This window comes from Pseudophryne corroboree, chromosome 2, assembly GCF_028390025.1.
Source record: "Pseudophryne corroboree isolate aPseCor3 chromosome 2, aPseCor3.hap2, whole genome shotgun sequence".
Lineage (NCBI taxonomy): Eukaryota > Metazoa > Chordata > Amphibia > Anura > Myobatrachidae > Pseudophryne > Pseudophryne corroboree.
In genome coordinates, this window is record NC_086445.1 from 598,512,703 (window position 1) to 598,535,735 (window position 23,033).

Here is a 23,033-nt window from a genome sequence, read left to right on the forward strand (position 1 = left end):
AACTTGGTGCCCAGGATCACACTGAGAAACTGGATACGCTGTGACAGCTAAAGGTTGGATTTCTGAAAATTGATTATCTATCCGTGTTCCACTAACTATTGTATGTTAATAGAGCATGCTTCATGGAGAATGAGATCTGATGGAGCTTTGAGGATGCGGTCGTCTAGCTATGGTATTATTGTGACTCCCAATGATCTGAGGTGAGCAATCATCACCGACATGACCTTGGTAAACACTCTGGGGGCTATGGACAGACCGAATGATAAGGCTCTGAACTGAAAATGATCCTGTTGAATTGCGAACATGAGAAATGCTTGGTGTGGTTCCCATATCGGAATGTGTAGATATGCATCCTTGATGTTCAGAGATATCATAAATTTCTTGGGTTCCAGGCTCGAGATCACTGAGTTGAGCGATTCCATCTTGAACCGGTAATAAGACAGAAACAGATTTAATGATTTCAGATTCAGAATTGGTCATACAGTACAGTCTGGTTTTGGTACTACGAAAAGATTGGAATAATAACCCTTCTTTCTTTGAAGCAGTGGTACCGGCATTACCACGGCCGATTTTACCAAGGACTGTATTGCACCTTGAAGGGCCAAACGTTTGTCCAGAAGAAGTGGAAGACTTGTCGTAAAATATTTCTTTGTCAGCAAAAACTCTAATATCTTGAACCAGGCATTGTGAAAGTTTTGAAGCCGCGCTGCCACCGTACTTGAGCCCCGGTGGGAGGAGAGACAGTCATGCCACGGTCTTTCCTGCAGGCTTTGGGTCTTGATGATGAGCAGCGACTGCTTGCTTGCCATGCCCTCCACCTCGCAAGGGTGTAGCTCTTCCACATCCTCTAAAAGCCTGAGTGGAACGAAAGGAAATTTCAGTATAAGAGCGCTTAGGTGGTGGCGGAAGGATTGGTAAAAAGGTAGATTAACCACCCGTAGCCTGAGAAATTAGCGAGTCTAGTTCTTTTCCAAAAAGAATGTCACCTGTAAACAGAAGTGCTTCCGCTGCTCTTTTTGACTCAGCGTCAACTTGCCATAACCGAAGCCAAAGAACTCTTCTGGCTACAATAGTTGCTGCTGAGATTCTCGAGTTAACTTTTCCACGAAGATCAATACTTCTTCTAACGGAACTCCCTCTTGTAAGTCCTTTATCAATTTAGTGCTCCACTGCTGTGTTCACCCAGGAACTTACCAAGGTTGGTCTAAGTGAGACACCTGCGGCCAAATAGATAAACTTCAACATGGTGTCCAGCTTCAGGTCAGATGGGTCTTTCAACGAAGTTACTCCTAGAACAGGTAATGCAATCTTTTTGGACAACCTGGATAGAGAGGAGTCCACTCGAGGTAGCATCTCCCAATTATCAGTCACAGCTGATGGAAATGAATAAATACTTAGAAAACTTTTAGCCATCTGAAACCGCCTGTCCGGGCATCTGAAACCACTTGTCAGCTGATCATCCAGTTTCTTGGAAAAAGGATAAGTGACCGATGAACGCTGCTTTGTACCAAATAAAGCAGTACATAGTGAATCCAGTTTCAAAACTCATCTTTTAGCTAAAATAAGAGGTTCAACCCCCTGAGAAGGTTCCTGAGGAACTTCTTCGCCTGGGTCAGTAATTTCGCCCAACTCACGATCGTCCTCTACAGCTTCGTCCTGAGAGAGAAGACCTGCTACCCAGGGTGGTTCTGTAGCAATAGAAAGTACATCATTTTGAGGAATCTCCTTAACTGTCTTTCGGAAAGCAGACATGTCATTATGTAATTGTGAGACGGTTCCTTTGAGGGCTACCGCCCAGGGGGGAAAATTAGCGTCTTGGGACGGATTAACTAACGCAACCTATGTAGCACATGCTTCAAACAGGAAGGGTTTATTTTTTTACACTTAGCACAGATAAATAGTTTTTGTGATGCCTTATTAGCTGGGTCCCTTGTCTGCCATTGTGACGGACAGAGTGGAGACACATACAATTCACACCAGCACTCTCAATAATAGAGAGAGAGAGAGAGAGAGAGAGAGAGAGAGAGAGAGAGAGAGAGAGAGAGAGAGAGAGAGAGAGAGAGAGAGAAAGAAATATCAGAATGATAGAGGGAGGTATAATATTTGTACTACTCCCCTATTCTTATCCCCTCTGCCACCAGCCTGTATTTTATGTGCAGGCTTTCAGGTTTTTGACAGTCTGAAGGAATGTGCACCTGTCTCTGCTAACAGTGCTGATTCCTGAGGAGAGAAGAAACATTGTTGCTATTCATGAGCTGCCTAGCTGAGGAAGGCGCCTTTTTCTATGATTGACGGTTTGAAAACCTGCCAACTAGTTAAATGCCATGCGCCTTAAGGCCCGTACACACTGGTCGATATATCGGCCGTTCTCTTGAACGGCCGATATATCGCGGGACCGTCGGCCAGTGTGTACGGCCGATACGTCTGTGAACTCCGTCGTTCACAGACGTATAGCGTCGGCCGTGCAGCACAGCCGACGGCCAATATAGCTATCGATATATTGGCGCGTCGCTGTGTGTGTACGGGGCGGTCGGCCGACCGCCCGTACACATGCTGCGGCGGCCGGCGGTGATTGACAGCTGAACTGGGCGGGCGTGTGTACACGCCCGCCCAGTTCATGACGTCAGTCCCCGACGCATCGGGTAGTGTGTATGCACAGCACACTGCCCGATCCGTCCATAGATATATCTGCAGATCAATTGATCCGCAGATATATCTACTAGTGTGTACCACCTTTAGCCCCCAGATCCGCTGCTTACCGCGGATCCGCTCCACTATCCTCTTATGTATACTCCCTCTGTCCTGCACTGAGTGAGCAATGCTGTCGCGTACTGTCTGAGCGGCAGTGCAGTGGAGACCACGGCGCGGCCACACGCGCAGTGTGCCACACAAGGAGGCTCAGCCACACTGCCCCGCTGTGTACTGTCAGCACGGCAGTGTAGTGGAGACCGTGCCGCTGCCACTCATAGCCAGTGGGAGAGGAGGGGAGGGAATGTGGGGTGCCGCACAGTGCCTCACACAAGGAGGCTCATTCACCCAACTGGAGCCTCATGATGCAGCTGTCTCGGGAGGAACAGTGCTTCTCAGGTTAATCGCTGTTCGCCTTGCTGTTTCGGGAGGAGCAGTGCCTCTCAGGTTAAGCTCTGTTCTCCTTGCTGTCTCGGGAGGAACAGTGCCTCTCAGGTTAAGCGCTGTTCTCCTTGTGCAGCTTGATGCTACTAGTGTGTAACTCGGACCCCACTTCTCTCAAATAAGTGGCGAAGGGTTCCTGAGGCTGATGGAACTAAGTCCCATGAATAAAAAAGATAAATAAATTAAAGTAATGTGGGGCAGATGGGGAGGAGCCCGTTTCACTTCCTAGATTATTTAAAATGCCAGCACCCTGTAAGCCACCATCATCACCCACGGTCTTAAAATTGTGCCAGTGTCCCTTAGTGGCTGACAGAAAAATACTGTACATAAGAATTCACAGCCTTTGCTCAATACTTTGTTGATGCACCTTTGGCAGCAATTACAGCCTTAAGTCTTTTTGATAATGATGCCACAAGCTTGGCACACCTATCTTTGGGCAGTTTTGCAATACCTCTCAAGCTCCATCAGGTTGGATGGGAAGCGTCTGTGCACAGCCATTTTCAGATCCCTCCAGAGATTTTCGATCGGATTCAAGTGTGGGCTCTGGATGGGCCATCCAAGGACATTCACAGAGTTGTCCTGAAGCCACTACTTTGATATCTTGGCTGTGTGCTCAGCAGTGCAGTTTCTTGCGGTGGGCGAGCCGTGCAACTGCACGGGGCGCCCGCCGCAGCAATTTGCGGGTCCCTGATTCCTCCAGAGTACTCCTGCTCGGGGGGCGGAGTTTCGCGGAATGATGCGGTTGCGTCGTGATGTCACGACGCAACTGCGTCATTCCGTGAAACTCCGTTCCCCGAGCAGGAGTAACCAGGAAGAGGAGGGGGAGCCAAGCTGGAAAGAGGAGGCGCAGGCGGGAAGAAGGAGAGGCGGCCCGACCCAAGGAGCGGGAAGATCCTTTTGATATGTAACTTGTATATCCCCCCCCTCCCTCCCTCTACCTACCTTCCCCCCACTTGACACTTGCCTGCTGTACTGCATAGAATGGGGACACTTGCCTGCTGTACGGTGTAAAATGGGGATACTTGCCTGCCGTACTGTGTAAAATGGGGACTCCTGCCTGCCGTACTGTGTAAAATGGGGACTCACGCCTGCCGTGCTGTGTAAAATAAGATTTTACTCACCGGTAAATCTATTTCTCGTAGTCCGTAGTGGATGCTGGGGACTCCGTAAGGACCATGGGGAATAGACGGCCTCCGCAGGAGACTGGGCACTCTTAGAAAGATTTAGTACTACTGGTGTGCACTGTCTCCTCCCTCTATGCCCCTCCTCCAGACCTCAGTTAAGGAAACTGTGCCCGGAAGAGCTGACATTACAAGGAAAGGATTTTGGAATCCAGGGTAAGACTCATACCAGCCACACCAATCACACCGTATAACTTGTGATAAACTTACCCAGTCAACAGTATGAACAACAACAGAGCATCAACAATGGATGCCAACATAATGTAACCCTTTATTAAGCAATAACTATATACACGTATTGCAGAAAGTCCGCACTTGGGACGGGCGCCCAGCATCCACTACGGACTATGAGAAATAGATTTACCGGTGAGTAAAATCTTATTTTCTCTAACGTCCTAGTGGATGCTGGGGACTCCGTAAGGACCATGGGGATTATACCAAAGCTCCCAAACGGGCGGGAGAGTGCGGATGACTCTGCAGCACCGAATGGGCAAACACAAGGTCCTCCTCAGCCAGGGTATCAAACTTGTAGAACTTAGCAAATGTATTTGAACCCGACCAAGTAGCTGCTCGGCAAAGCTGTAATGCCGAGACCCCTCGGGCAGCCGCCCAAGAAGAGCACACTTTCCTTGTGGAATGGGCTTTCACTGATTTTGGATGCGGCAATCCAGCCGCAGAATGAGCCTGCTGAATCGTGCTACAGATCCAGCGAGCAATAGTTTGCTTTGAAGCAGGAATACCCAGCTTGTTGGATGCATACAGGATAAACAGCGAGTCAGTCTTCCCGACTCCAGCCGTCCTGGCTACATAGATCTTCAAAGCCCTGACTACATCAAGCAACTCGGAATCCTCCAAGTCACGAGTAGCCGCAGGCACCACAATAGGTTGGTTCAAATTAAAAGATGACACCACCTTCGGCAGAAATTGCGGACGACTCCGTAATTCTGCCCTGTCCATATTGAAAACCAGATAGGGGCTTTTACATGACAAAGCCGCCAATTCTGACACACGCCTAGCCGAAGCTAAGGCCAATAGCATGACCACCTTCCACGTGAGATACTTTAGCTCCACGGTCTTAAGTGGCTCAAACCAGTGGGATTTCAGGAAACCCAACACCACGTTGAGATCCCAAGGTGCCACTGGTGGTACAAAATGGGGCTGAATATGCAGCACTCCCTTAATAAACGTCTGAACTTCAGGAAGAGAAGCCAGTTCCTTTTGAAAGAAAATGGATAGGGCCGAAATCTGGACCTTTATGGACCCCAACTTCAGGCCCATAGTCACTCCTGACTGTAGGAAGTGCAGGAACCGGCCCAGCTTGAATTCCTCTGTAGGGGCCTTCCTGGCCTCACACCAGGCAACATATTTTCGCCATATACGGTGATAGTGTTTTGCTGTCACGTCCTTCCTAGCCTTTATCAGCGTAGGAATAACTTCATCCGGAATGCATTTTTCCGCTAGGATCCTGCGTTCAACCGCCATGCCGTCAAACGCAGCCGCGGTAAGTCTTGGAACAGACAGGGCCCCTGTTGCAACAGGTCTTGTCTGAGAGGCAGAGGCCATGGGTCCTCTGTGAGCATTTCTTGCAGTTCCGGGTACCAAGTCCTTCTTGGCCAATCCGGAACAATGAGTATTGTTCTCACTCCTCTTTTTCTTACGATTCTCAGCACCTTGGGTATGAGAGGAAGAGGAGGAAACACATAGACCGACTGGAACACCCACGGTGTTACCAGGGCGTCCACAGCTATCGCCTGAGGGTCTCTTGACCTGGCGCAATACCTTTGTACCTTTTTGTTGAGACGGGACGCCATCATGTCCACCTGTGGCAGTTCCCATCGATTTGTAATCTGAGTTAAGACTTCGTAATGAAGTCCCCACTCTCCTGAGTGGAGGTCGTGCCTGCTGAGGAAGTCTGCTTCCCAGTTGTCCACTCCCGGAATGAACACTGCTGACAGTGCTTGCACGTGATTCTCCGCCCAACAAAGAATCCTGGTGGCTTCTGCCATCGCCATTCTGCTTCTTGTGCCGCCCTGGCGGTTTACATGAGCCACTGCGGTGATGTTGTCTGACTGAATCAGCACCGGTTGGTTGCGAAGCAGAGGCTCCGCTTGACTCAGGGCGTTGTATATGGCCCTTCGTTCCAGGATATTTATGTGCAGACCAGCCTCCTGACTTGTCCACAATCCTTGGAAGTTTCTTCCCTGAGTGACTGCCCCCCATCCTCGGAGGCTCGCATCCGTGGTCAACAGGACCCAGTCCTGTATGCCGAACCTGCTGCCCTCGAGAAGGTGAGCACTCTGCAGCCACCACAGAAGAGACACCCTGGCCCTCGGTGACAGGGTGATCAGCCGATGCATCTGAAGATGCGATCCGGACCACTTGTCCAACAGATCCCACTGAAAGATCCTCGCATGGAACCTGCCGAAGGTAATGGCTTCGTATGATGCCACCATCTTTCCCAGGACTCGCGTGCAGCGATGCACCGACACCTGTTTCGGTTTTAAGAGGTCTCTGACTAGAGTCACGAGCTCTTGAGCCTTCTCCGCCGGGAGAAACACCTTCTTCTGGTCCGTGTCCAGAATCATGCCCAGAAAAGGCAGACGCGTAGTAGGAATCAGCTGCGACTTTGGAATATTCAGAATCTGGCCGTGCTGTTGCAACACTTCCTGAGAGTGTGCTACGCTGATTAGCAACTGCTCTCTGGACCTCACCTTTATGAGGAGATCGTCCAAGTATGGGATAATTGTGACTCCTTGCTTTCGAAGGAGCACTATCATTTCTGCCATTACCTTGGTAAATATTCTCGGTGCCGTGGAGAGCCCAAACGGCAACGTCTGGAATTGGTAATGACAGTCCTGTACCACAAATCTGAGGTACTCCTGATGAGGTGGATAAATGGGGACATGCAAGTAAGCATCCTTGATGTCCAGAGACACCATAAAATCCCCCTCTTCCAGGCTTGCAATGACCGCTCTGAGCGATTCCATTTTGAACTTGAATCTTTTCAGATAAATGTTCAGGGATTTTAAATTCAATATGGGTCTGACCGAACCGTCCGGTTTCGGTATCACAAACACTGTGGAATAGTATCCTCTAACTTGTTGAAGGAGGGGAACCTTTACCACCACCTGCTGGAGATATAACTTGTGAATTGCTGCTAACACTACTTCCCTTTCTATGGGGGAAGCTGGCAGGGCCGATTTGAGGTAACGGTGAGGGGGCATCACTTCGAATTCCAGCTTGTATCCCTGAGACACAATCTGTATAGCCCAGGGATCCACCTGTGAGCAAACCCACTGGTGGCTGAAATTTCGGAGACGCGCCCCCACCGCTCCTGGCTCCTGTGGAGCCCCAGCGTCATGCGGTGGATTTCGTGGAAGCCGGGGAGGACTTCTGTTCCTGGGAACTAGCTGTATGGTGCAGCTTTTTTCCTCTACCCCTGCCTCTGGCAAGAAAGGACGCACCTCTGACCTTCTTGCTTCTCTGTGATCGAAAGGACTGCATTTGGTAATACGGTGCTTTCTTAGGCTGTGAGGGAATATATGGCAAAAAGTTTGACTTCCCAGCCGTAGCTGTGGAAACTAGGTCCGAGAGACCGTCCCCAAACAATTCCTCACCCTTGTAAGGTAACACCTCCATGTGCTTTTTGGAGTCGGCATCACCTGTCCATTGCCGAGTCCACAGGACCCTTCTGGCAGAAATTGAGATTGCATTTATTCTAGAGCCCAGTAGGCAAATGTCCCTTTGGGCATCCCTCATATATAGGACAGCGTCTTTTATATGCCCCAGGGTCAGTAAAATGGTATCCTTGTCTAAAGTATCCATTTCCTCAGACAGATTATCTGTCCATGCAGCTACAGCACTACACATCCAGGCCGACGCAATTGCCGGCCTCAGTAGAGTACCTGAGTGTGTATAAACAGACTTCAGGACACTTTCCTGCTTCCTATCTGCAGGATCCTTTAGGGCGGCCGTATCCTGTGACGGCAGGGCCACCTTTTTAGATAAGCGTGTCAGAGCTTTATCTAACCTAGGGGAGGATTCCCAGCGCATCCTGTCCGTTGGCGGGAAAGGGTACGCCATAAGTAACCTTTTGGAAATCAGCACTTTCTTATCGGGGGAATCCCACGCTTTTTCACATAATTCATTTAACTCATGTGAAGGGGGAAAAGTCACCTCTTGCTTTTTCTCCCCATACATATACACCCTTTTGTCAGGGACAGGGTTTACCTCTGATATGTGCAATACATCCTTCATTGCTATAATCATGTAGCGGATGGCTTTAGCCATTTTAGGCTGCAATTTTGCATCATCGTCATCGACACTGGAGTCAGAATCCGTGTCGATATCTGTGTCAACCATTTTGGATAGTGGGCGCTTCTGAGACCCTGACGGCCTCTGCACTGTAGGATCAGGCATGGGCTGAGACCCCGACTGTCCCAAGGCATCAGCTTTATCCAACCTTTTATGTAAGGAGTTTACATTATCATTTAACACCTTCCACATATCCATCCAATCAGGTGTCGCGCCGTCGGCGGAGACACGTCATTCATCTGCACTTGCTCTGCCTCCACATAGCCCTCTTCGCCAAACATGTCGACACACGCGTACCGACACCACACACAGGGGATGCTCTATATGAGGACAGGACCCCCACAAGGCCTTTTGGAGAGACAGAGAGAGAGTATGCCAGCACACACCCCAGTGCTATATGACCCAGGAATCACACAGTAACTTAGTGTTTACCCAGTAGCTGCTGCATATATATTAAATGCGCTAAATTTATGTGCCCCCCCTCTCTTTTTACCCTTTCTACCGTGAGTCTGCAGGGGAGAGCCTGGGGAGCTTCCTCTCAGCGGAGCTGTGCAGAGAAAATGGCGCTGGTGAGTGCTGAGGAAGAAGGCCCCGCCCCCTCAGCGGCGGGCTTCTGTCCCGCGATTTTGTGTAAAATTAATGGTGGGGGCTCATGCATATAACAGTGTCCAACTGTATATATGCTGCTTTTGCCAGGAGGTATCTAATTGCTGCCCAGGGCGCGCGCCCCCCCCCCCCCCCCCCCCCCCCGCGCCCTACAGTGACCGGAGTGTGTGGGTTAGTGTGGGCGCAATGGCGCACAGCTGCAGTGCTGTGCGCTACCTCATATGAAGACAGGAGTCTTCTGCCGCCGATTTTGACGTCTTCTTTCTTCAAGCCGCCGGCTTCTGACTTCTGGCTCTGCGAGGGGGACGGCGGCGCGGCTCCGGACGACAAGGTCAGGTCCTGTTCGATCCCTCTGGAGCTAATGGTGTCCAGTAGCCTAAGAAGCGCAACCTAGCCGCAGTTAGTAGGTTTGCTTCTCTCCCCTCAGTCCCACGTAGCAGAGAGTCTGTTGCCAGCAGAAGCTCTCTGAAAATAAAAAACCTAACTAAAATACTTTCTAATTAGCAAGCTCAGGAGAGCTCACTAAAATGCACCCAGCTCTGTCCGGGCACAGATTCTAACTGAGGTCTGGAGGAGGGGCATAGAGGGAGGAGCCAGTGCACACCAGTAGTACTAAATATTTCTTAGAGGCCCAGTCTCCTGCGGAGCCCGTCTATTCCCCATGGTCCTTACAGAATCCCCAGCATCCACTAGGACGTTAGAGAAAATGGGGACACTTGCCTGCCGTGCTGTGTAAAATGGGGACTCCTGCCTGCCGTGCAAAATGGGGACTCCTGCCTGCCGTGCAAAATGGGGACTCCTGCCTGCCGTGCTGTGTAAAATGGGGACACGTGCCTGCCGTGCTGTGTAAAATGGGGACACGTGCCTGCCGTGCTGTGTAAAATGGGGACACGTGCCTGCTGCAATGCGTAAAATGGGGACACGTGCCTGCCGCAATGCGTAAAATGGGGACACGTGCCTGCCGCAATGTGCAAAATGGGGACACGTGCCTGCCGCAATGCGTAAAATGGGGACTTGTGCCTGCCGCAATGCGTAAAATGGGGACACGTGCCTGCCGCAATGTGTAAAATGGGGACACGTGCCTGCTGTACTGTGTAAAATGGGGACTTTTATTTTTTTTTCCTGTGGTGGCTGTGATGATGAGATCAGATGAGGCCACGTCCATTTTATAGAGGCCACGCCCCATTGCCGGGAGCGAGTGCGCCTTAGGTGCACGCATGCTTTTTCTTTTTAGATCTATGAGAGGGGGGGGGGGGGGGGGGGGGGCATTTTGGAATCTCGCACTGGGAGCCAAACGGCCCTGGTGCTTAGGGTCGGTGTCCTGCTGAAAGATGAACAGTCGCCCCAGTTTGAGGTCAAGAGCGCTCTGGAGCAGGTTTTCATACAGGATGTCACTGTACATTGCTGCATTCATCTTTCCCTCTATCCTGATTAGTCTCCCAGTTCCTGCCGCTGAAAAACATTCCCACAGCATGATGCTGCCACCACCATGCTTCACTGTAGGGATGGTATTGGCCTGGTGAGGAGCGGTCCCTGGTTTCCTCCAAACATGACGCCTGGCATTCACGCCAAAGAGTTCAATCTTTGTCTTATCAGTCCAGAGAAATTTGTTTCTCATGGTCTGAGAGTCCTTCCGGTGCATTTTGGCAAACTCCAGGCGGGCTGCCATGTGCTTTTTACTAAGGCGTGGCTTCCGTCTGGCCACTCTACCATACAGGCCTGATTGGTGGATTGCTGCAGAGATGGTTGACTTCTGGAAGGTTCTCCTCTTTCCACAGAGGAATGCTGTAGCTCTGACAGAGTGACCATCGTGTGGACTCCTCCAATTAAGCTGTAGGAACATCTCAATGATGATCAGTGGAAACAGGATGCACCTGAGCTCAATTTTGAGCTTCATGGCAAAGGCTGTGAATACTTATGTACATGTGATTTCTTAAGTTATTTATTTTTAATAAATTTGCAAAAACATATATTTTTTTTTTTCACGTTGTCATTATGGGGTATTGTGTGTAGAATTCAGGGGAAAAAATAAGATTTTACTCACCGGTAAATCTATTTCTCGTAGTCCGTAGTGGATGCTGGGAACTCCGAAAGGACCATGGGGAATAGCGGCTCCGCAGGAGACTGGGCACAACTAAAGAAAGCTTTTAGGTCACCTGGTGTGCACTGGCTCCTCCCACTATGACCCTCCTCCAAGCCTCAGTTAGGACACTGTGCCCGGACGAGCTGACATAATAAGGAAGGATTTTGAATCCCGGGTAAGACTCCTACCAGCCACACCGTATAACTCGTGATACTATACCCAGTTTAACAGTATGAAAACAACTGAGCCTCTCAACAGATGGCTCAACAATAACCCTTTAGTTAACAATAACTATGTACAAGTATTGCAGACAATCCGCACTTGGGATGGGCGCCCAGCATCCACTACGGACTACGAGAAATAGATTTACCGGTGAGTAAAATCTTATTTTCTCTGACGTCCTAGTGGATGCTGGGAACTCCGAAAGGACCATGGGGATTATACCAAAGCTCCCAAACGGGCGGTAGAGTGCGGATGACTCTGCAGCACCGAATGAGAGAACTCAAGGTCCTCCTCAGCCAGGGTATCAAATTTGTAGAATTTTGCAAACGTGTTTGCCCCTGACCAAGTAGCAGCTCGGCAAAGTTGTAAAGCCGAGACCCCTCGGGCAGCCGCCCAAGATGAGCCCACCTTCCTTGTGGAATGGGCTTTTACTGATTTAGGATGCGGCAGTCCAGCCGCAGAATGCGCCAGCTGAATTGTGCTACAAATCCAGCGAGCAATAGTCTGCTTAGAAGCAGGAGCACCCAGTTTGTTGGGTGCATACAGGATAAATAGCGAGTCCGTTTTCCTGACTCTAGCCGTCCTGGAAACATAAATTTTCAAGGCCCTGACTACGTCCAGTAACTTGGAATCCACCAAGTCCCTAGTAGCCGCAGGCACCACAATAGGTTGGTTCAAGTGAAAAGCTGATACCACCTTAGGGAGAAACTGAGGACGAGTCCTCAATTCCGCCCTGTCCATATGGAAAATCAGATAAGGGCTTTTACATGACAAAGCTGCCAATTCTGACACACGCCTGGCTGAAGCCAAGGCCAATAACATGACCACTTTCCACGTGAGATATTTTAGATCCACGGTTTTAAGTGGCTCAAACCAATGTGATTTTAAGAAACTCAACACCACGTTGAGATCCCAAGGTGCCACTGGAGGCACAAACGGGGGCTGAATATGCAGCACTCCTTTCACAAACGTCTGAACTTCAGGTAGTGAAGCTAGTTCTTTCTGGAAGAAAATCGACAGAGCCGAGATCTGTACCTTAATGGAGCCTAATTTCAGGCCCATAGTCACTCCTGCTTGTAGGAAATGCAGAAATCAACCTAGTTGAAATTCCTCTGTTGGGGCCTTTTTGGCCTCACACCAAGCAACATATTTCCGCCATATGCGGTGATAATGCTTTGCAGTTACATCTTTACTGGCTTTAATCAGCGTAGGAATGACTTCCTCCGGAATGCCCTTTTCCTTCAGGATCCGGCGTTCAACCGCCATGCCGTCAAACGCAGCCGCGGTAAGTCTTGGAACAGACAGGGCCCCTGCTGCAGCAGGTCCTGTCTGAGCGGCAGAGGCCATGGGTCCTCTGAGATCATCTCTTGAAGTTCCGGGTACCACGCTCGTCTTGGCCAATCCGGAACCACGAGTATTGTTCTTACTCCTCGTTTTCTTATTATTCTCAGTACCCTTGGTATGAGAGGCAGAGGAGGGAACACAAACTGACTGGTACACCCACGGTGTCACTAGAGCGTCCACAGCTATCGCCTGAGGGTCCCTTGACCTGGCGCAATATCGCTCTAGTTTTTTGTTTAGGCGGGACGCCATCATGTCCACCTGTGGCCGTTCCCATCGATTTACAATCAGCGTGAAGACTTCTGGATGAAGTCCCCACTCTCCCGGGTGGAGGTCGTGCCTGCTGAGAAAGTCTGCTTCCCAGTTGTCCACTCCCGGAATGAACGCAGTGCTAGTACGTGATTTTCCGCACATCGGAGAATCCTTGTGGCTTCTGCCATTGCCATCCTGCTTCTTGTGCCGCCCTGTCGATTTACATGGGCGACTGCCGTGATGTTGTCTGACTGGATCAGTACCGGCTGGTGTAGAAGCAGGGATTTTGCCTGACTCAGGGCATTGTAAATGGCCCTTAGTTCCAGAATATTTATGTGTAGGGAAGTCTCCTGACTCGACCATAGTCCTTGGAAGTTTCTTCCCTGTGTGACTGCCCCCCAGCCTCGAAGGCTGGCATCCGTGGTCACCAGGACCCAGTCCTGTATGCCGATCTGCGGCCCTCTAGAAGATGAGCACTCTGCAGCCACCACAGCAGAGACACTCTGGTTCTTGGAGACAGGGTTATTAGGCGATGCATCTGAAGATGCGATCCGGACCATTGGTCCAACAGGTCCCACTGAAAGATTCTGGCATGGAACCTGCCGAAAGGAATTGCTTCGTAAGAAGCCACCACCATCTTTCCCAGGACCCGCGTGCAGTGATGCACCGATACCTGTTTTGGTTTCAGGAGGTCTCTGACTAGAGATGACAGCTCCTTGGCTTTCTCCTCCGGGAGAAACACTTTTTTCTGGACTGTATCCAGAATCATACCCAGGAACAGTAGACGTGTCGTCGGAACCAGCTGTGATTTTGGAATATTCAGAATCCAACCTTGCTGGTGTAGCACCTCCTAAGATAGTGCTACTCCCACCAATAACTGCTCCTTGGACCTCGCCTTTATTAGGAGATCGTCCAAGTACGGGATAATTAAAACTCCCTTTCTTCGAAGGAGTATCATCATTTCCGCCATTACCTTGGTAAACACCCTCGGTGCCGTGGAGAGTCCAAACGGCAGCGTCTGGAATTGGTAATGGCAATCCTGTACCACAAATCTGAGGTACTCCTAATGAGGATAGTAAATGGGGACATGCAGGTAAGCATCCTTGATGTCCAGGGATACCATGTAATCCCCCTCGTCCAGGCTTGCAATAACCGCCCTGAGCGATTCCATCTTGAACTTGAATTTTTTTATGTATGTGTTCAAGGATTTCAAATTTAAAATGGGTCTCACCGAACCGTCCGGTATCGGTACCACAAACAGTGTGGAATAGTAACCCCGTCCTTGTTGAAGTAGGGGCACCTTGATTATCACCTGCTGGGAATACAGCTTGTGAATTGCCGCTAGCACAGCCTCCCTGTCTGAAGGAGTAACCGGCAAGGCAGATTTTAGGAACCGGTGGGGTGGAAACGCCTCGAATTCCAGTTTGTACCCTTGAGATACTATTTGCAGGATCCAGGGATCCACCTGTGAGCGAGCCCACTGATTGCTGAAATTTTTGAGGCGGCCCCCCACCGTACCTGGCTCCGCCTGTGGAGCCCCACCGTCATGCGGCGGACTTGGAAGAAGCGGGGGAGGACTTTTGCTCCTGGGAACCTGCTGTTTGTTGCAGCCTTTTTCCCCTACCTCTGCCTCTGGACAGAAAGGACCCGCCTTTTCCACGCCACGAAAGGACTGTACCTGATAAAACGGCGCCTTTTTAGGCTGTGAGGGAACATGGGGTAAAAATGCTGACTTCCCAGCAGTTGCTGTGGAAACTAGGTCCGAGAGACCATCCCCAAATAACTCCTCACCCTTATAAGGCAAAACTTCCATGTGCCTTTTTGAATCTACATCCCCTGTCCACTGGCGAGTCCATAAGCCTCTCCTAGCAGAAATGGACAATGCACTTATTTTAGATGCTAGCCGGCAGATCTCCCTCTGTGCATCTCTCATGTATAAGACTGAGTCTTTTATATGCTCTATGGTTAGCAGAATAGTGTCCCTGTCTAGGGTGTCAATATTTTCTGACAGGGAATCTGACCACGCAGCGGCAGCACTGCACATCCATGCTGACGCAATAGCTGGTCTAAGTATAATGCCTGAGTGTGTATATACAGACTTCAGGATCACCTCCTGCTTTCTATCAGCAGGTTCCTTGAGGGCGGCCGTATCCGGAGACGGTAGTGCCACCTCTTTAGACAAACGTGTGAGCGCTTTATCCACCCTAGGGGGTGTCTCCCAACGTGACCTATCCTCTGGCGGGAAAGGGAACGCCATTAGTAACTTCTTAGAGATTACCAATCTTTTATCAGGGAAAGCCCACGCTTCTTCACACACTTCATTTAATTCTTCTGATGGGGGAAAAACTACGGGTAGTTTTTTCTCCCCAAACATAATACCCTTTTTAGTGGTACCTGGGTTTATATCAGAAATTTGTAACACCTCTTTCATTGCTTCAATCATGCAACGAATGGCCTTAGTGGACATTAGACTAGACTCATCGTCGTCGACACTGGTGTCAGTATCAGTGTCGACATCCGCGTCTGCCATCTGAGGTAGCGGGCGTTTTAGAGCCCCCGATGGCCTTTGAGACGCCTGGACAGGCACGAGCTGAGATGCCGGCTGTCCCGCATTTGGCATGTCGTCAAATTTTTTGTGTAAGGAGTCGACACGTGCACGCAATTCCTTCCATAAGTCCATCCACTCAGGTGTCTGCCCCGCAGGGGGTGACATCCCTTCTATAGGCATCTGCTCCGCCTCCACATCATTATCCTCATCAAACATGTCGACACAGCCGTACCGACACACCGCACACACACAGGGAATGCTCTAACAGAGGACAGGACCCACAAAAGCCCTTTGGGGAGACAGAGTGAGAGTATGCCAGCACACACCAGAGCGCTATATAATGCAGGGACTAACTGAATTATGTCCCCTATAGCAGCTGTTATATATACTGCGCCTAAATTTAGTGCCCCCCCTCTCTTTTTTACCCTTTTCTGTAGTGTAGACTGCAGGGGAGAGCCAGGGAGCTTCCTTCCAGCGGAGCTGTGAGGGAGAAATGGCGCCAGTGTGCTGAAGGAGAAAGCTCCGCCCCTTTTTCGCGGACTATTCTCCCGCTTTTTTAGGGATTCTGGCAGGGGTAATTATAACATATATAGCCTCTGGGGCTATATATTGTGGTATTTTTGCCAGCCAAGGTGTTTTTATTGCTGCTCAGGGCGCCCCCCCCTAGCGCCCTGCACCCTCAGTGACCGGAGTGTGAAGTGTGTATGAGGAGCAATGGCGCACAGCTGCAGTGCTGTGCGCTACCTTGGTGAAGACTGATGTCTTCTGCCGCCGATTTTCCGGACCTCTTCTTGCTTCTGGCTCTGTAAGGGGGACGGCGGCGCGGCTCCGGGACCGAACACCAAGGCCAGTTCCATGCGGTCGATCCCTCTGGAGCTAATGGTGTCCAGTAGCCTAAGAAGCCCAAGCTAGCTGCAAGCAGGTAGGTTCGCTTCTTCTCCCCTTAGTCCCTCGCTGCAGTGAGCCTGTTGCCAGCAGGTCTCACTGTAAAATAAAAAACCTAATTATATACTTTCTTTTTAGAAGCTCAGGAGAGCCCCTAGTGTGCATCCAACCTCGGCCGGGCACAAAATCTAACTGAGGCTTGGAGGAGGGTCATAGTGGGAGGAGCCAGTGCACACCAGGTGACCTAAAAGCTTTCTTTAGTTGTGCCCAGTCTCCTGCGGAGCCGCTATTCCCCATGGTCCTTTCGGAGTTCCCAGCATCCACTAGGACGTCAGAGAAAAATGAACTGTAACATCACAAAATGTGGAAAAAGTGAAGCACTGTATATAGACTCTGGCACCAACCCTTAAGTCACAAAATGTAACCCACTTTGGCACGAAACCGAATCTGCGACTTCACTGTGCCAAGCACTAGCTATGTGTGACCCCCACGTCCTCTACTTTTGTGTTTAATCTGGGTCTTTATACCAATTCCTTTGCAACAAAAGTACTAATATGTTGTGCTAATGGCATGGACATGAAAGTCATTCCACATTATTTAACGGTGAGGCTGCAGGACAGTCCAAAACTAGCAGAGGGGAGCAGGATAACTTAAGCCCCTGTAAACGCCGCTTCATATTCCTGGGAGTCTGCAGAAATGTTATTACCACCAGCAGGAATTAGAGGCATATATCATAGCCACGGCATCCTTGGTATATCTGCCCGCTCCCCTCTGCTAGTTTTGGACTGCTCTTCTGCCTCACTGTTACAACCACAACCAGTAATGTGACCCCTAATTCAGCCTGTTGATCTGCCCCATTTCTGTCTCATCCCCTACCTGGGGAGTACTATACTCTTGCATAGTATCAGGAGCCTCAGCATGATAACATCTCTTATACCCCTTACACATCGCACAAATAACCCGGTATCGACCCGGCATATTGCCGGGTCTAAACGGGTCAGTGTGCGGTGTGAAAGCACAAAGTCCAAATTCCCGGGTCGCCTGACCCAGTAATTCAGCCCGGGTTGATGTGACCCGGGACCCGTTTACTAGATAGGGAGAGGCGGCGCAGAGATGAGCTCATCTCCCAGCGCCGCCACTGCCGGCTCCGCACCCCGCTGCTATGGCAACCGACCTGGCATATTGCTGGGTCGGATAGCCAGCCAAAAGGGGTAGGAGAGTCTCCAATGCCGGATCCCACCCGAGAAGGACCCATTTTAAATTCCCGGGTGGGATCTGGCATTGGAGATGTGAAAGGGGTATAAATATCTTTAGTGATAGGATATAGATTATGTTGTGTTATATAAGAAACTGTTAAAAAATAATAATACATATTCCTTACCCATTAATGGATTGCTGTTTCGTTGTAGAGGCTTAGGAGGTGGTACAGGTGGTTGTTTTGGTGCTGAAGGGGTTTGTTGAAAGGTCCTAGGTGCAGGTAAAGGAGCTGTGTTCGGCAACCGTGTCACAGAGGGGGGATGTTCTGGTCTGTGGCTCTCACTGTGATCCTGGGAAGCGGATACGGAGACAGAGACTGGTCTTTTTGGAGGCAAGAGGGGTGGTTTTGAGGGTTCATGTAAGACTTCCTGTGCAGGTTCAACATGAGAACTAGGATGGGTTTGTGCAAAATCTAAAAAGACATGGAGATTGTAAGGGGAATGGGCAGATAAATATTTTGAAGTCTCTGCAAATACAGCCTTTAGCAGAGATTACCTTTTCGACTGTTCCTTTTTATACTCTTGTCATCTTCTTGTGGCTCTGTAGTCCTTTGGCTCATGTGCCCATTTCTTAGAAGAGGGGACTCCGGTAATACAGGAGTATCTGAGGGATAGAAACAGATATAGGTATAGAACATATATATACACATATATGTGTGTGTGTGTGTGTGTGTGTGTGTGTGTGTGTGTGTGTGAAATTAATGCACATAACACACACATGATACACAGATAAATTAACTCTGTACATGCCTTCCTCTGGTAGCTCCACTAGGACTCCTCTCTTAATAAGCTCTTCCCTGGGCTTTCTCACAGAGATCTTTCTTTCCAATACTACAAGTAAAGAAGACATGAGGCAGAACACATTAAAGAGAATAGTTATAAAAAAAATGCAAGAAAAAAAAAATCAAATACATGGCATGTTATAGAACTGCAAACAGGGTAAAACTATTAGGTTTGCCGTGCTATCTAAACACAGTCCACTAGCTCTGAAAATGTAGGTTCATCTGTCACCCAATCAAACATTACTATTACATCCACAACAATTATTTTTATAGATTATTATTACTACATTTTATTTATAAGGCGCCACGTGTTTCGCAGCGCCGTACAAAGGACAGTACAGGGAAACAAAACATAGCATTACAGTAAATAAATAACAGAAATAGAGTACAGGTAACAGAGCACCACACGTTCTCAAGACATAATACAGCTAAGATGTAAGTACTGATGGAGTGATCATTGTACTACTAGAGGCTGGTGGCAATAGATGGAGATGAGCCTTTACTAGCAGGATAAAGATGGTCATTGTGTAGGGGAGAGCTGCGAATGAAATGTGTCGAGACGAGGGCTTAGATAACAAGAGGAAAGAGGGCCCTGCTCTGAAGAGTTAACAATCTAGTGGGGAGGGGCGACAGACAGACGACAAGAGGTGCAGGCAAGCGGGAGGTAGCCTGATGGCAGTATTCAAGCAAAGCTGAGGATGTTCACGGCATGAGGCAGGGGGGTGGAGGCGCGGCTTCAGCACTGGGTGGAGGCGCGGCTTCAGCACTGGGTTATACCTTCTGAAGTCTCACGAAAGGTATCACTGCTCTTTCTCTTCCTCCATTTCCAAGGTTTGAAGAACTTGCCTATCCCAGAGAACTTGCTCTTCCTCTTGGTTGGGGGAGTTGGAGGCATGGTGGAAGGTTCCCCCTCCTCTGCTGAGGCGAGACAAAATACAGAGGTTATTCTTATAATCTCAGACAGAGGTGACATATGAGGAGGCACTCTGTATAATAAAATTATTGTGGTATTTTCAATTGATGTCGGATCTTTTCTGACGAAAAGGATCCGACATCTGAGTATTCAATGATCCTGTCGGATTTGGCCGTTCACGACAATGCCAATCCGACTTTTATTAAAGTTGGATTGACATTGTCGGAAACGGGCCAAAACCTGTCGGATTTGGCCGCCGCTTCCAACCAAACACGTGGATCGGCAGCTACTCCGCCGATCCACGTGTTTCTGAAAAGTCCCGACTTGTCGTAAAATCTGAGGCAGGATTGAAAAAGGTCGGAACGCCTTCAGACCCAAAAAAGTCGGAAACTGCCATTTTGTTGGAAAGACGGCAGTTTCCGACAAGAATTGAATACACCCAATTGTTTCACAGACACTATAAGTATTGTCAATAACCCTGAAAAAGTACATCTCCAGCATAAAAGTGCAAGTATACAGTATCTCAAAGTAATTGGACATTTATTTGTAACGTCTACTAGGGAACTGCTGCTATTGCTACGGATTACTATACATTGTGCAAATCAATGAACTTTGTTAGTCCCGTGAGTTTCTGCTGTGTGAACAGAAACTGCACTAGTTATGGATGTACAACAGATATTTGTTGTGTCTTCTTTGTAAAATATACAAATAGACACAATCCACATTCATGCTTTAAATGGGAAATACAATTTTCCATGCATTTGCAAATATACAAGTGGGAGCCACCAAAATGCACCTGTCGACCAACAGTGGTTGACCTAATTACGGATCCCTTTGTGCACTATGCCTGACCCACTATGATACTACTAACTAGTGCTGATGAAAGACTGCCCTGTAATGGTGGTGGTGGGGAAGTGGAATTTGCACATAATTGCTGACAGAAAATACTTCAGTAAAATAAATAAAGCTGCATAGTACTGCAGTAAGGCCATCTGTTCGCATATCAAACACTAGTCCCACTAATGGACACTGTTGCAGCCTGCTGCTGCTTGCCTCATCCCCCACTTGACAGGTCATGTTTTTCACTGGACTTTTTGCAATTTGATGAAGCATTATATTGGCCACTGCGGATGGGTGCAGATATATTATGATGTAGTGGATATAATAAGAGCTCTTTAGTGGCTGTTATGTGTTGGCCATTGCTAATTATCAAATGCAGATAATTACTGGTATGTTTTGTTAGAATAGTATGCTTTGCAGTGAATAGATATTTGTGTAAAGGTGCCCATACACTACTGCGATTTTGGCCGATTTAATTTGATTCCGATGTTACGGGTCGATCAATTAGATGAAAACGGGCAAATTGCATGTGCTTTACTTCCGTTCTGATCTCATGCGCAGTCCCGTGAGCATCGGATCGGAGCCCCTAGATCGGAAGTGATGCACTAAAGATATCTCGGATCCTGCAAGCATGGTTGGGATCGCATACGATACATCATTTGCAAAAGGACCATCGTATGCGAACCTGCCACTCAGGAAGCTGCCGGGCGGTTTAAGGGAAATCTTATGCGACTTCTCCCTCGGAAAAGTCGCATTAGTGTATGGGCACCTTAAGACTATAAAACAAAATATTACACCAAGGCAAAAAACAAAGCCTGCCTGTGTGGCAATATTTAAATCCATGTTACATTTAATTGCAAAGTTTTGCCAGGGTTTAATAATTAATGTGAGATATTTGCCGCATGTTTAATTTTTTTGGAAAGTGACTCTACAACACCGCTCACACAAACCTTAATCAATCCAACAGGAAAAGGCATCTTGTAACATTCCCAATATATGTGCTAAAGGTCTCTACAAGATAATGACCTTATTGGAGTATGTATGCAGTGCAGTACCATAGTAATGACTATGCTCGTAAAATTTAAATTTTAGCCTTCAAAGGGGTTACAGCCTAGTCTCATCATGTGTACTGTACATAATTATGCCTCCCTAAAAATTACATCTTAATGTCAAATACTTGTAGCTTCTGCAGTTGTACATGCGGATGGTGCTAGTAGCTTTTCCACATAAAGCACCCTGCATTTCAGGTTAAAATACTCCATCACAGAGACTTTCTACAGACTGAATAAGCTCAAAATTGCATGCGCATGTCTGACAAAATTAGTTGCATTTGGTGTATTTAATGTACGTACACTGTGGTGTGTAATCACCTGAGGTGGCTTTCACCATATTCTGTTAATGTGTGCAGTAGGCTAAAGCTGGAAAGGACTCTGCTGCCTTCATGTGTAGTGGGAGCTGTCACTGCATTGCACAATACAGGGAGTGTACAGCACTCAAGGCATTTAACGCTGTAAAATTCAATCAGCAGAGGAATCTAATTCTAAAATGATATCCTGAAAAACTAGTAATCTATGGGTGTATATGCTGGTGTCAAAATAATACACATGTAGGGAGACAGGAGTACTTGTAGCCATGGAAGAAGCTTTGACTAAAAGGCCCCATACACTAACGCGACATGTCTCAGGCGATGACCCCGGCAGCCTCCCGGGCGGCAGGTTCGCATAAGATACATTGTATGCTGTCCTTTTGCATAGGATGTATCTTATGCGATCCCAGCCATGCCTGCGCGGTCGGACATGATCGTTAGTGCAGCACATTCAATCTAGGGGATCCAATCCAATGCTCACGGGAACGCGCATCGGATTGGAAACACCTCCAAACTGCCCGATTTCACCCGATATATTGGCCCGAATACCAGAAATCGGATGAAATCGGGAATTATCGTTCTAGTGTATGGGGCCCTTTACATTTTTGGTTATGACAGTTTCAATCAGCTGACCTAGACTGTCATCTATCAGTGAGTTCAGGAATAAGAGTGTAAATTATACAGGTTAGTGGTTTTGGCATTCAGATTTAATAAACACAGTAGGGGAGAGGGTTATGCAGGTACATGTGAATGTGTACATTTAACAACATATCATAGATGGTTCTGTACATGTAAAATATTCACATTCAAATGAGGAAGGTGCAAGAGAGTCAAAGTGACCTTATGTGACAGTGGCCATTAATGCACAATGCTAAAATTATATATACTGTACATACACATATGCTGATATTAAAAAAGTTACACATACAAGTGTATGTTGAATGAAACATAGTAAGAGCTCCCACATGCTTACAACACCTCGAATAAACAAGAAGCAGCACTGTTTCACAAGGGTTAAACGTCCCCTTTGTTAATACTCACCCCTCAGGGCCGGGATCACAGGCTGGGAGAAAAATGCTTGCCCCATTGACACCCACAGTACGCTCTCTTAGGTGTGCCAAAGGATCCCTCTCTGGGGTAGGACGGAAGCTGAGTTTTAAATGTCTCACCGAGGGAAGGGGGAAAATAGATAGACACAAGTGGGGCTTTATTGATACAGAGTATGGCACTTAACCGAGAAACTCGTATACACTGGGAATATAATACCACTGCCGCCCTCTTAACTCTTTCCACACCCCTTCCCTGCAACAAA

General features: G+C 48.4%; 1 protein-coding gene across 8 annotated transcripts in view; it reads right to left on the reverse strand.

Moving 5' to 3' along the window:
• PHACTR4 (phosphatase and actin regulator 4) overlaps positions 1-23,033 on the reverse strand; it is a 177,351-nt gene that overhangs the window by 41,771 nt on the left and 112,547 nt on the right. For 4 of the 8 annotated variants that reach the window (XM_063954686.1, XM_063954680.1, XM_063954681.1 and 1 more), the window contains 4 exons: positions 19,380-19,520; positions 18,571-18,651; positions 18,317-18,424; positions 17,946-18,233 (listed from right to left, as the gene is read on the reverse strand). In XM_063954686.1, coding sequence (XP_063810756.1) covers positions 17,946-18,233; positions 18,317-18,424; positions 18,571-18,651; positions 19,380-19,520 — 618 coding nt within the window. Of the gene's footprint in view, positions 1-17,945; positions 18,234-18,316; positions 18,425-18,570; positions 18,652-19,379; positions 19,521-22,762; positions 22,856-23,033 lie in introns of those variants that run through there. The other 4 variants (XM_063954683.1, XM_063954682.1, XM_063954685.1 and 1 more) reach the window with 2 other exon arrangements.